The sequence below is a fragment of the Sapajus apella genome, unplaced genomic scaffold (genome assembly GCF_009761245.1).
Source record: "Sapajus apella isolate SASKATOON/1434 unplaced genomic scaffold, GSC_monkey_1.0 scaffold1, whole genome shotgun sequence".
Taxonomy (NCBI): Eukaryota; Metazoa; Chordata; class Mammalia; order Primates; family Cebidae; genus Sapajus; species Sapajus apella.
This window is the reverse complement of record NW_022436941.1, coordinates 30,879,922-30,893,989: the sequence shown is the minus strand read 5'-3', so window position 1 is coordinate 30,893,989 and position 14,068 is coordinate 30,879,922. Positions and strand designations below refer to the sequence as shown.

The window sequence follows — 14,068 nt, the reverse complement described above, 5'->3', positions numbered from 1 at the left end:
GGGAGTCCTTAGAATCACAAAGATATTTCAGTGTAAGCCTCTCATTGTGGCTGACATGAAGATGTTTCAGCATGGCAGCCTTCTTAAAGCCATGGGGCCCTTCTATCAAAATCTGACTTTAATAGTTGTTTAGAAAAACTGCCCAAGGTTAGGGATTGACTTGGTTTCATTTTCTTGGTTCCTAACAACCATGAAAACCAGTGAGAAATTATGAACAACCTGCTTTCTAGCTAGGGTTGGGCTAAGTAGCCATAAGAGAATAAGCCAGTGTATTGTGTGGTAGAAGGTGTAGTAAAAAGGAAGGGGTGAGTGGGGGCACCCTGGCCTGTCTAGTTGGGCAAATAGCTGTTTATATTTACAGGTGTTTATGCTACTCTCTGCTCAGGTGAACACGGTTGGGGAAGTTCTTAAAAGTTAACCAGATGTTTCAGCTGGGGAGTCCCAGTGCCTTCCTAGGTATTGTGACCTCTTTGTTCTCTCTTTCTTGGAGTGCTGCTGAGACTGCCTGAGGCCTATTATCTAGGAAAAGAAGGCTTTTTGTATAATCCTTTTGCTATGTCATCTAACCTTTCAACAATTGCCCCTCAGGATGATACCTTGTGTTCAGTTAGTTCCAGTGATTTTGAAAGTGATTTCCAGGCACCTGGAGGCATACTGTTGAATGAGACTATATATTATTTAGATATTTTTTTTTCTTTTTAAACTTCTCAACAAGTCTTGAAATGTTAACTCTACTGTTTACTTCAGATCCATATATCACCTTCTTTTTGACCTGATCATGAATTGACATCAAACACAGACATTCCAGCTCACTGGCACCTTTCAAGCTCCCAACTTTTTTTAAGACAGGTTCTCCTTCTGTCACCCAGGCTGAAGTACAATGGCACCACAGCTCACTGCAGCCTCCATCACACAGGCTTATGCAGTTCTCCCACCTTAGCCCCCTGAGTAGCTGGGAGCACAGGCACGTGCCATCATGCTCAACTAATTTTTTTAAAACGTTCTGTAGAGACAAGGTTTCCCTATGTTGCCCAGGTCTTGAACACCTGCGGTCAAATGATCCTCCCGCCTTGCACTCCCAAAGTGCTAGGATTGCAGGTATGAGCCACCATGCCCAGCCCTGTTCTACTTTTTAATGTTCCAAAGAAATTGAAATTTAACCGTAATGTACGGATGGCATCTTTTGGTAAGTCCAGCTCGGCAGGTCCTTCTACTTTGCAAGTAAAGAAATACCATTCTTTGTCAAGTTCATTTTTGGATAAGTACTGTATACTTTAAGTTGGCTTTTTCCACTGACTGTCAGATGATTTGATGTTTCAGGGATTTTCTTTTTCTTGGTTACAGTTAAGTTGACATTTGTTACATGGTAAAATAAATCAGGATTAAATTATATCTGTATGTCTTCAAATGTGATGTTGGGTCAGTTGGTTCACTTTATATTTAGTGAGTGAGTTCTTCATTACAGGCTGGTTACTTGGCTTTCCCAGTGTTGACACTTTCTGGACAGGCTTGAGACTTAGGGTAGATGTGAAGTGTAAAACCATTTCATTAATGTATGTGATTTCTCTTCTCTATATGTGCTTTACACATATATATACAAGATAGTGTATATCTAATAGTAAACCCTTTTTCATGCTGGCTGCCTAGGAAATCTAGTTGGAGCTCTATTATATCTTGTATCTATGATTTATGTAGTGGATATTTTTACTGATTTTTTTGGTAGTCTTCTTTCTATGGGTTAATCTCATTGTTTATGTGTTTTTTATTGTAAGTAACCTAAAGTATTTTGGTAAATGTAGAATGTTAGTAAATTAGAAGTAAAGATAACGTAATGTGCTGAATGCTAATCTTAGAAAACTAAAAGCATTATATGTTACATTATATGTTATGTAAAGATACTATGGTTATATTTTACTCACCAAGGTATTATGTTATTGTTAAAGTTTTATATTTGCAAAGCAATTTCAGATATTATAAATGTCAAAAGAACCATATGAGATTTAAATTTAGTTAAATGTTTATAATATTTATAAAATGTATCTTTCCATTATTGATATTCTTTCATAAGTTTTTATATTGTGAATGCGAATTTACTTTTGGATTATTCTTGAAGTAAAAATTAAAATACTAATTTAAAAAAACTTGTCATTTAATCACTAATTTCTTAAGCTTTGTCTTTGTAAACATTGTGAACTGCTCTGGGTTCGTCAGCTTGTATAATTTGATTTTCACAAGCCCTTTCTTAGTTTGTATTCTCAGACTTTCTTAAATGATGCCTTAATTCAATGATTTCCCAAGGATATTCTGCAGAATAATATCATAGGTTGTGAAACATAAAAGCTATTCCATCAAGCCATTGCTTAGAACTCAGAGAGGTAGAAACCAAAATAGTTAATTCAACTCCTAATCCTTACCTGATGAACAGTATTGAAAAGGACACTGTGACAAATACTGAGATTATTGATGGCAGGTATTAAGTGGGCTGAATTTTTTTCTTTAGAAGAGGAAATATGGCTCTATAAAATGTTATGGAGTAACATTTATTCCCTTTTGTTTTCGTTCAAAGTATACTTTTTTCTGTGTTTAATCAGATAATTTTAGATTAGATTAGAGAAAGGAATAAGACAAAGCAAACTTCAAAGTCTGTATATGTGGGAAATCCTTATTGTCTTACGAGACTAAATTATTTTAACACATGTGCTATCTGGTATTCAATCTCTGTGGCTGGGCTTTAGGAAGTCATTGGTGCCTCAGTAATTATATGCCAAGTTGTTATATGACCGTATTTCTCCAAAGATAATCCATTGGAAACTTATGAGTTTTTCCTCCTGATAAGAATTTATGAATATTTTTAAAGGATAATGAAAATTAGTGTGATAAAGTCTGTCTTTACATTATACTAACCTTGCAGATAGATAAAATATACAATAATTTCTTTTGTTATACTTTTGAATTTAGTTATTTCCTTTTTAGCCAGTTGCCACATTCACCTTTTCTTAATCGAATTCATACTTTTCTGTTTTTTTTTGTAGGGCTCGGATGCTACTAGATCAGTACCGAAAGAAGTCAAAGCTTTTTCGTACCAAAGTTCTCCTGGCTCCACTAGGAGATGATTTCCGCTACTGTGAATACACAGAATGGGATTTACAGTTTAAGAATTATCAGCAGCTTTTTGATTATATGAATTCTCAGTCCAAGTTTAAAGTTAAGGTAATGAGAAGATATTTATGATTCCATATTTGAAGTTGAGCCTTTATTATTAAATTAGACTATAACAGAAATCCTTAGTTTCTTTGTCCTGTACCACAGTGCTTTAATTCTTATGTAAAAGTATAATCCATTAGGAAGAAAATTATTATATGCTATAGTTCCATATCTCAAGTTGTACCTTTCCTACCACTCCTTGTGGGATTAAAGAGGAATTTACTTTTATGTGATTGAGAATAGGTACCTACTATGTTGTGATATTTAGTCTTCAGGGCTGTCCTGTTTTGTTTTTTTTTTTTTTTAAACCAACATTGAAAGTCTATTGTTTCTCTCTGCCAGTTGCATCCATGTAATTTAGTAGCATGACTGGCAGCTGCAGATGAACATGTCATGAATTTTGCAAACAAATGCCCTATGTCCAGGGAATAAATATACTAGCATTTTTTTTTTAAGTGAGAAGACTTCTAAAATTAATAATTTGCCTGTGGTTCTTACTCTTTTTTTTCTTAGGAAAATTTCAAATGTACCATAAAGTTCTGAAAATAGCAAAAATTGTCCCCCTTCTCCCCATATCCATGGCTCAGCTACAACATTCTTCAGCTCAAGACCACTCTTGTTTCAGCTGTTCCCCACTGCTGTCTCACTCTTCCCCACAGGATTTTGTGTAGTTTCATCTATAAATATTTCAGTGTGTATCTCTAAATTATAAAGATTCTGTTTAAAAATATAACCATAATACCATTATCACATCTAAAAAAAATAATAATTTCATAATATATATCTGGGCAGATTCAAATTTTCCTGATCTTATAAAAAACAATTCTTTAAACACATGATTTGAGTCAAAATTCAAATAAGAATCATATATTGCATTTAATCAATGAGTCTTTTTTAATTACAAAATTGATTTATTGATACATAATTATATATATTTATGGGACACATATGAATTTTGATACATGCAAAGAATGTCTAATGATCAAATCAGGGTATTTAGGATATCTACCACCTCAAATTTTGTCCTTTCTTTGTGTTGGGAAAATAGTCTATTAAAGTCTCTTTTTGTTTTAAATGTGTCTTAGAGACTCTACATAAGAAAATTAATTATTCAGCATGTTTATTATTCTACATATTGACCTGTCAAAGTAGAAGATCTGTGAAAATACTATAGAAAGGAAGTGATGTTACTATGTAGGAAATTTGAAAGTTAATGGGGAACCATAGTTTATATAGTAAGAATTCAAATTTATTAACTAAACCTAAGTAATATCAAATAGATAAATAAACCTAATAAAGTATCAACTTTATTCAGGATCATTGCAGCTGATTTTTTGTTAGATTATGAACTTGAAGCCTAGGGGTATGTTTAAATTATGCTTGTGTTTTCCCCAGAGATGATACTCATACATGAATATATGTTCAGAGGAGGGAGTATGTAGATCAGGATCTTATCATTAGAAGCACCTCATTTCCTGTCTGACAGAAAAATTAGATCCTGATTTTAGTATTTTACCTATTTCCTCCTTTCTTTGCCTACTAGAACAGTTTTTTAAAAGTAATTTTAAAAATTGAAGTGCCACATGCACAGAAGTGGACAAACCATAAGTGTACATAGACTTTTACAAGTTTAAAAGTCTCCATGTTACTACCATCCAGATTAAGGCTTTGAACTTTTATTATCTTTCAGATCGCCTTCCAGTCATCACCAACTGCTACAAAAGTAACCACTACTTTCATGTCTGTCACCATGATTAGTGTTGCCTGTTCCTGAATTTTATATGATGGGAACTAGATGCATGTACTTTGTGTCAGGGTTTTTCCTTACACGTTATGTTTGCAAGATCCATTTATCCTGTTGCATGTAGCAGTAGTTCATTCCTTTTTAGTGCTGTATAGTATCTCTAGTATTCATTTATTGATGAATACACCACAGTTTATTTATTATATTGTTATTGGGTATTTGGGATTGTTAACCGGTTTCTATTACAAATAAGGCTACTTTGAATATTTTGCGCATATTTTGGTTACTTGTATATGGTTATAAAATGAGATGGAAGTTTTTGGCGCATTGAGTATGCACATGTTCAGCTTTAGTATACATTGCCAAACTATTCCAAAAATAGATGCATCATTTGTTGTGTTGTATGACAGTTTCAGTTCCACACCCTTTCTCAGTTTGTATTGTCAGGATTTTTGTTTTCAATTTTTATCCTTTTGATAGATGGGGTGGTTTTATCTTGTATTTCTTCAGTGGTTAATGAGGTTGAGCCTCTTTTCATACATTTATTGCCATTTGGGTATCCTCTTTTGTGAAGTACCTATTTAAATATTTTGATGATTTTTTAATTAAATTGGATTGTCTGTCTTTTTCTTACTGTTTATAGGTCTTTGGTACATTTTGAATTGTATATATTTTCAGATAAAAGTTATGCAAATGTTGTTTCCTGCTATGTAGCCTGCATTTTCATTTTCTCATGTTGTCTTTTGATGAACAGAAGTTCTTAATTTTAATTAATTAAATATAACATTTTTTTTATGTTTAGAACTTGTTTCTTTTTAAGAAATTCTTGTTTATCATGTGGTTGTGAAACTATATTTCTTATGAAGCTATCCTCTAGAAGCTTTACTGTCTTGCCTTCAAGACAGTAAAGGTCTATAATCTATCTGAAATGGATTGCTGTGAATTGTGTGAGGGTAGGAATCAAGATGTGTTCTGGCTTATATAGATATCCAGCACTATTTATTGAAAAGACCATACTTTCTCCCACAGCACCTTGGTGTCATCTTTGTCATTAATCATGAGTGAGACTGTATTTGTGTGTGGATCTGTGTCTAGACTCTCTATTCACTTTTATTCATCTATTTGACTCATCTCACACTGTCTTATTAATACTATAGTTTTATAATAGGTTTTAATATCCAATAGTAAAAGTCTTCCAGTTTTGTTCTCCTTCTCAAGATTACATTGGTTACTGTTAGTAACCTTTGTAGTTCTATGTAGATAGGTTTAGGTCATCTTTAAATATCTACCAAAAAAAAATTGAGGGGGATTTTGATTGGGATTGCATTGAATATGTGGTTTGATTTGAGCACAATTAACTACTTTACAATTACTGCGCCATCTAATCGATGAGCATAGTGTATTTTGTGTATTGATGCAATTGACTTTTGCATTTTAGCCTTTTATCCAGTAACTTTGTTAAATTTATTTATTATTTTTAGTTATTTGTGGATTCTGTATGGATTTCCTATGTATGAATAACTTCTGTATTTTAGCCTTTTATCCAGTAACCTTGTTATATTTATTTATTATTTTTAGTTATTTGTGGATTCCTTATGGATTTCCTGTGTATGAATAATGGCATATTTAATTCTTTCTTTCCAAAGCTTTAACTCTTTCAATCTACTTTCTTACCATGTGCAATGGCTGTGTCCTCTCATATAATGTGTAGAAGTGGTGAGAGCAGACAATTTTCTAGGCGAGAAAACATTGTTTCATCATTGGTCACAATGTTTGCTGTAGAATTTTGTAGATTCCGTTTATGAGATTATAGAATTTTCCTTATATTCCTCATTTACAGAGTGTTTTTTCATGGCCAGATACTAAATTTTATTATTTTCTTCTTCTAGGACATTGCTTTCTATTAGGTCTTATGTCTTGTGCAAATGATTGGACCAGTACCCAAAGATGAAAATTTGGTAGAGCAATAGGGTCCACCTTAATGCATTTTCTTTCACTCCAAAATTTTTGTCCCTTAAGTTCTCGCTGCTTTAGTTCTTTAACGTCTTCAAAGCTTTTTCTTTCTATAGTTTATCCAGTTATATCTGTTTCTTGTGAGATACTTAAAGTTAGTTTGTCTGAACTGGAAGCATAAATTTACTTCTTTTAATGAAAAGAACAATAAAAGAAAATAACTGAGTTTAGATGGCTGAAAAATTGACACGGCCTAGCCAAGACAGTCACTTTGCCATTTATTTAATAATTTTGTAATTTTTCTTATGTGTTGTTCTGATAGAGCTCTTATATTTAAGATTGAAGTTGTTGCCTTTAAATGTAAAAACCATGTGAATATTTTTACTTGGTTATTTTTTAAGATGTCTTAAATATTTACTTTTCATGAGCTACCAAGGTACTTTCTAGAGAAATTTACTTAAATAATTGCTTTAAAAAATTCTCTAGCACAGGTACTGAGTTATTTTTCTACTCTCAGAGATTGAATTAGGTTTTTGAGGAAGGCTACTAGGCTACTTACCTAAACTTTGCTCTGGGACATTGCCGGGAAGGAAGTATTTTTATCTTGGCTCATATCAAAAATTAATTGAAATATTTTCAAAGGGTATACTCTGTTGTTAATACTAAATCTGTAGTGTGCCATAGATTTCTAAACTTTGAAGTTCAAAAGGATATTTATTATCTAAGTAAAATCTTTTGTTTATAGGTAAGGAAAGTGAGACTCAAAAATATATAGATCATAGAATATTTTGTCACTCTTATTATGTATACTTTCCTGAGCTTATCTGTACCTGCTGAATATGAAGCTAATGCGTATTTCCTTCTATTTATGGCTCTCATTTCTTGTATGGTTACACACACACACACACACAAACACACACACACACGAGTCTGCTTCCTACTAATGCTTCTGAGTAATAATACTCTTAATGTTAGCTAAAACATATTGAGTACTTATTATTTGCTGTAAATTGTTTAAGGTAATTTTTTTAACTTATTTAGTTATCTGAACATTCTCTGGTAGGTCCTGTGATTATTCCCATTGTAGATGAGGAAATTGAGGCACAAATAGATTTACTCGAGGTCTCGAACTCCTGAACTTAGGTGATCCACGCGCCTTGGCCTTCCAAAGTGCTGGAAAGTGTGAGCCACCGCACCTGGCCACCCTGTTTTCTTAAACAAGTCAAAAAAAGTCGAAATACTGTAATTCATAAAATTTGTAAAGTAGGAAGAATCCACACTGTATTTTAGTGAAGCCAAGATAAGAGTAGGGAATAGTTGAAAATTGCTTATCTTTAATATAAATATAAGGATTTAGAAATAATAATCTATTTTGCTGTAAAAATGTCTTATAGCACAATTAGATTACAATCACTTATATTTATTTGCCTAATTAGTATCATTGTTGTAAATGTTCCAGTTGAAATTTTGTCTTTGAAGTGAAGAAATGATAGCTAAAGCTTATACCATTATTTGCCAGTCATGATTGTAAGCTTTTTACTTAGAGCCCTATTTACTGTAACATGGGTAGACAAAGAAGTTATGTAATATGCTCAAAACACATGTCAGATAAATGGTAGAGATGGAATTCAAACCTATGCTATTGCTATGCTAGATCAAAATGACTTGCAATATCTGTGTTTGTGTATGTGTGTTTGTGTGTCTGTATATGCATAGGAAACAACAAAATCAGCATCTTTCTATTAAAAGGAACACATTCCCTGTTAAATAATCTATTTATTTTTGACAAGACTGTCTTTTAATATCTGTTTACATGATTTGGTGTAGTGTCTTTTGTCTTTGATTTGTAGAATGATTTAGACTCATAAAAATGAATTTCTTACTACTGATTTAAATCGTTAGTCAGAAAGACCAGCATGTTTAAGCAGTCAGACTTGCCATTCTTGTCACTCTGTGTATTTAACTTCTACTCAGTGTTACCTACTGGTAGAGTAAGTTCATTTTTAAAAAAATGACCTCCTATTCCTTAAGTCCCTTCTGCTTCACAAGAATTCAACTGGGGGAAAAGGGATATAGATGAGGGTATGATATATGAAATACCTTATGGCTAACAAAATTATTCTTTTAGACTTTATAGCTAATGAAACTATTGTTCTAGACTTCTGGAATACTTTGCTCAAAATATGTCTTTTATTTTTGCTGTTGCCCTCATCTTTCATTCATCCGGATTAATCCATGCCAAATCCTTGCACACTACGAAATTCTAGATACATGTAGGAGTTTTCATAGTCACTGATTTGCAGATCTGAATAGCCCTTCTCCTAACTGCTGAAGTGTATACGTTTTCCTTTAGTTTAATTTGGGCCTTAATGCAAGTAAAATAAAGAGTCACTATTATTTTCTTCCCTGCTTCTGGTTTTTGTAAAATCTGAACTATATGTTCATCTTAACTTGGAAACACATCTTAAATATTTATTATTAACTTTTCCTAACAGGTTAAGAAGTAAATAATTTTAAGGTAGAAATGAATAATTGAAGTGTATTTTTTTTTAACTAGATACAGTTTGGAACTTTATCAGATTATTTTGATGCACTGGATAAAGCAGATGAAACTCAGGGAGAGAAGGGTCAATCGATGTTCCCTGTTCTAAGTGGAGATTTTTTCACTTATGCCGATCGAGATGATCATTACTGGAGTGGCTACTTTACATCCAGACCCTTTTACAAACGAATGGATAGAATCATGGAATCCCATTTAAGGTACTTTTACCTTTCTATAACTACATCTATTTATTCACTTTCTTTATATTATCATAGCCTTTTTGTAGAGTTTTGCGTAATATACATCATTCATGTAGTACATTATGTAGTGTTAAGCTCTAAGCATTTAATGTAATTGTGAAATCTTAATGCCATCAGAAAGAGGTCTCCAAACTATAATCAAATTATTACATGAGTTTTTGTTCTGGAAGGAAAAGTAGTTTAATTAGATTTTTAAGGAGTTGTATTCTGCATTTTGCATTTTTCTAATTAGTATACTGTGTTATTTGTACACCATATTAATATTCAGTGATGCTATCATGAGTGTCTGCTGGCTAGTAATCTGATGGGCTTCTCATTGGAAACGTAGGTGAGCATCACAGAAGCAAATAGGGTCTCTCAGCAGCCAAATGTGAGCTTCAAAGTTCACAATCCCAAACTAATGTATTTTATATGTGGGAGAACTTTAGACTAGGCTTTATCTCAGTTCGTTCTTACTTGAAGCACACTTCTGTAGGTACAGTTATCTGCATAGAAGAACAACATTTGAAAAAACAATAACTGATGGGGCAGATAGTGATTAAGAATGTAAATGGATACAGAGAAGACCCTACAGAAAAGTCCATAGAAAACACAAAAACACTAACCCGACACTATCCAGTAGAACTTTCAATCGCTGATAGAATGTTCTGTAATGATACATTCTGTTTCTCCACTGTCCAGTATGGTAGTCATTAGGCACATGTGACTATTGAGCACTTGAAATGTGCCCATTTAATTTTAATTAACTTAAATGTTAATAGCCATGTGTGGCTATGGCTACCATATTGGAGAGCATGGTTGTAAGTAACTGAGGCTGATTGTTGATAAAGTTAAACTACTCCAGAGGCTCCCAAGGCTTTCTCTATGTACAGCCTAGTAAAGTAGTTCATTTTTATGATGAATCTTGATGTTTGAGTTAGATTGTACTTACTTTCTTTTATATAGTAGTGGACATTGAGTACATTTTGGAAAGGCTTTTTATTAAAAATTGTGAATTTTCTTAAGAGTTGCATTTTTATATGGTGGTGGTTTTTGTTTATTGTTAATATTGTGCTGCTATTAATTATTATTATTTCAAAAGCCTAGCCTTTTACTGTTACTTGGTATATGCCAAAAAATATATATCTCACTTAAAAAATTATTTTAGATACATATTATTGTACATATTTATAGAGTACATGTGATATTTTGATATAAGCATATAGTATATAATAATCAAATCATAATTTGTACATTCATCATTTATTATATATTTCAAAATAACTAAAAGGGTAGAATTGGAATGTTTCTAACACAAAGAAATAACTGTTTGTGGTAATGTATTATATCTCATTACATTTAAAATAATGTTTACATATTATAATGACTATCCATTCTTACACTATAGAATGTCAACCAGTTATCTGTTACACTATTTTAAACTTTTCTGTTATAAAGTGGAGTATATTCTCAATAATGTAGAGATACTTTTTGACCACTAAATTAGTGATTTTTAAGTGTCAAGTATTTTTTAGTGGCAAAAAGAATATTGGTTTATCTTAATTTATTGAACATATTCAAGGCATTGTGGTTACTGCTAGTAATATATTTGGAAAATTCTGCTGCACTGAAACAAACCAAAAAAACCATACAATAGTTGTGACTTTTCAAATGTATTAATTTATTAGCACATAAGTTTGTCTGAAAACAGTAATATTTCATCCCTATGCTCATTTGTAAAATGTAGATAAAATATAAAAGTATAAAGAAAACAGTATTTCCCAAATCTTCTTTTTAACATTTGGGACATCTGTATATAGATATGTACTCCTTTTAAAACCAGGAATATTTGCCATGGATATACATGGGGATATACACACAATTTAGTTAATTCAAGCTTAGTGACTTTTATGCCATATTTTTGGAAGGGCTAGAATTTAAAAGTGGAGTTTGTTTACTGTCCTTTGATTATTTCTACAGTTTAGAGAAATTCATCATTTTACAAACAAAAAAAGTGTTTCCAGTGTCTCCTCTTTTCTGAATCTTGATACGTTTTGAAGTTGTCTTGGTTCTCTCTCTCCATTGTCCTTAAAACATATTTCGTGTTTAGAACCTTCTTATACTTTTTACTTAATCAAACCATGTCTCCTTTTAAAAAGTTTTCAAGAAAAACCTACCTCGAGCCATATCCTTTGATGAAAACACATAAAAGGTGAAAATTATAGCCCCCATATGAAAGCTATTCTTAGAATAAAGGTTGTTTTTTTTCCTTAAAAATATACTACACAGGACATCTTTTTTGTTTTGCTTTTGTTTAAGAGACAGAGTCTTGGCTCTGTTGCCCAGGCTGGAGTGTTGCAGTATGATCCTAGTTTGCTGTGGCCTCAAACTCTGGGCTCAAACGATCCTCCCACCTCAGCCTCCTGAGTAGCTAGCACTAAAGGTGTATGTTACCACACCTGGCTGAGATAGAGTCTTGCTATGTTGTTGTCAAGTCTGGTCTCGAATTCTTGGATTCAAATGATTTTCCTGCCTTGGTCTCCCAAGATGCTAGGATTACAGGCATAAGCTACCATGCCCCGCTGACATCCTGTTTATCATTTTTCAGTTTGTATTGTTAAATTCTCTATGTCTTTTGTATGTTATTATTCAAAACTGAAACTAACCCTTGCCTCTGAGCTATTCTTGGGCCTTAATTTTCTGCCTCTCTTCTCTGCTTGTTCTGCTCACATGACCATGCATTTCTTTTTCATTTCTCTTAATATATATATGTGAGAGTAAATGACATTCTGGTGATGTTCATGGTCTATGTGTGTGTTGCTCTTCGAGAGAAGAAAGGACAGAGATATTTACCAGCTTTTACTGCTGTGTCCAGATATTTTTTCACTGTGTTACACATAAATAAGCCTGTCTTGCTGCCAACAGGACTGGCTTCTTTCCAGGATCATCTAGAACAAGGAACCCTGATACCAGTGTAGACGTGGTATTTTTTGATGATTGAGAATGTAAATGTGTTATAAGGATACATTGGTCATTTTATATGAATTATTATTACCAATATCTTTTTCACAAATTGCTTGTACTGAAATTATGGATTTAAAAAATTTAGAAAGTATCAATATCACATGTTTCAGATTATAAGCTAAAATGTTTGTTTGAAAATTAAAATATGACTTTTATGCAATTAGGGCTGCTGAAATTCTTTACTATTTCGCCCTGAGACAAGCTCACAAATACAAGATAAATACATTTCTCTCATCGTCACTTTACACGGCACTGACAGAAGCCAGAAGGAATTTGGGACTGTTTCAACATCATGATGCTATCACAGGAACTGCAAAAGATTGGGTGGTTGTGGATTATGGCACCAGGTAATCTAATTATAGAAAAATCATCTTTAAAAAAATCTTTTAAAAGTATGGGTAATAAAATCATATCTTTTGATGAAGTTGTTAGTGCATATCAAACCACATTAACAATGATATCACTCCTAAGTATTGCAATAGCAAAACAGCACCAATATTCAAAGATTTTTTAAGAAATCAGTTGACAAGAGTCCTACCTGCGCCACCTTTTTATTGCAGTGCATTTCTGCAAATAGGGTAGTAAAACACTATTACTGCTGTTTAAAGCTGATCCTATCTTTTTCTAAATACAGTGTGATGATTGGGGTTATCTTCTTGACCAAGGACTTGGCATCAAATAAAACATAGTTATAATCTAGAGAGATAAAGATTCCTACTTCATTGTATGTCAATTTAATCTCATCCTAATTCATATCCAGTTGTTCTTGTATACTTCTTTTTTGTTTAAGAGGTACATTGACATAAAAGAATAAGCTGAGAAATATAGCCAGGAAGGAAAAAGACTTATAAACCTTATCATATATGGATAATACAAGCCATTGGGGATGAGAAAGGATGACCTGGATGTTGATATCAAAACCACCTTTAACTCATTGAAGGGCTGTCAGATGGGTAAGGAAATAGAAGCTAAGTTATTTCTATATTAAAGAATTTGAAACAATGAGTATAGGCATGGTCTGAGATAGCAGAGGACTTGGCAAACAGTGCTTCCTAATGAGAAAAAGACCTTAACTTTTTGTAATAGGTAGTTCTGTATCCTCATGCCAGAGTTTGGAAGACCATTCATTCATTAGGATCAGTGTAAAGGGGGATTCCCAGATTAGGGAAGGAGTTTTGACCATTTTATTTACTGTAGATTAGAATATTCTTCCTGATATTGTTTTTTATCCACAATGTTATACTTTGATAGTATTTTAAAATAATTTAAAATATACTATGATTTTCTTAAAGAATAGATTTAAAAAGTGAATATCCTTATTACTACTCCTGGATGAGAAAAGCATATACAACAAATAAAAAC

The 14,068-nt window shown here is 32.6% G+C and overlaps 1 protein-coding gene across 2 annotated transcripts in view; it reads left to right on the top strand.

Annotated features, from left to right (window-relative positions):
* The window catches only part of MAN2A1 (mannosidase alpha class 2A member 1), a 177,190-nt gene that overhangs the window by 75,811 nt on the left and 87,311 nt on the right, over positions 1-14,068 (top strand). For both annotated transcript variants that reach the window (XM_032274837.1, XM_032274845.1), the window contains 3 exons: positions 3,033-3,210; positions 9,459-9,661; positions 12,871-13,053. In XM_032274837.1, coding sequence (XP_032130728.1) covers positions 3,033-3,210; positions 9,459-9,661; positions 12,871-13,053 — 564 coding nt within the window. The remainder of the gene's footprint in view (positions 1-3,032; positions 3,211-9,458; positions 9,662-12,870; positions 13,054-14,068) is intronic.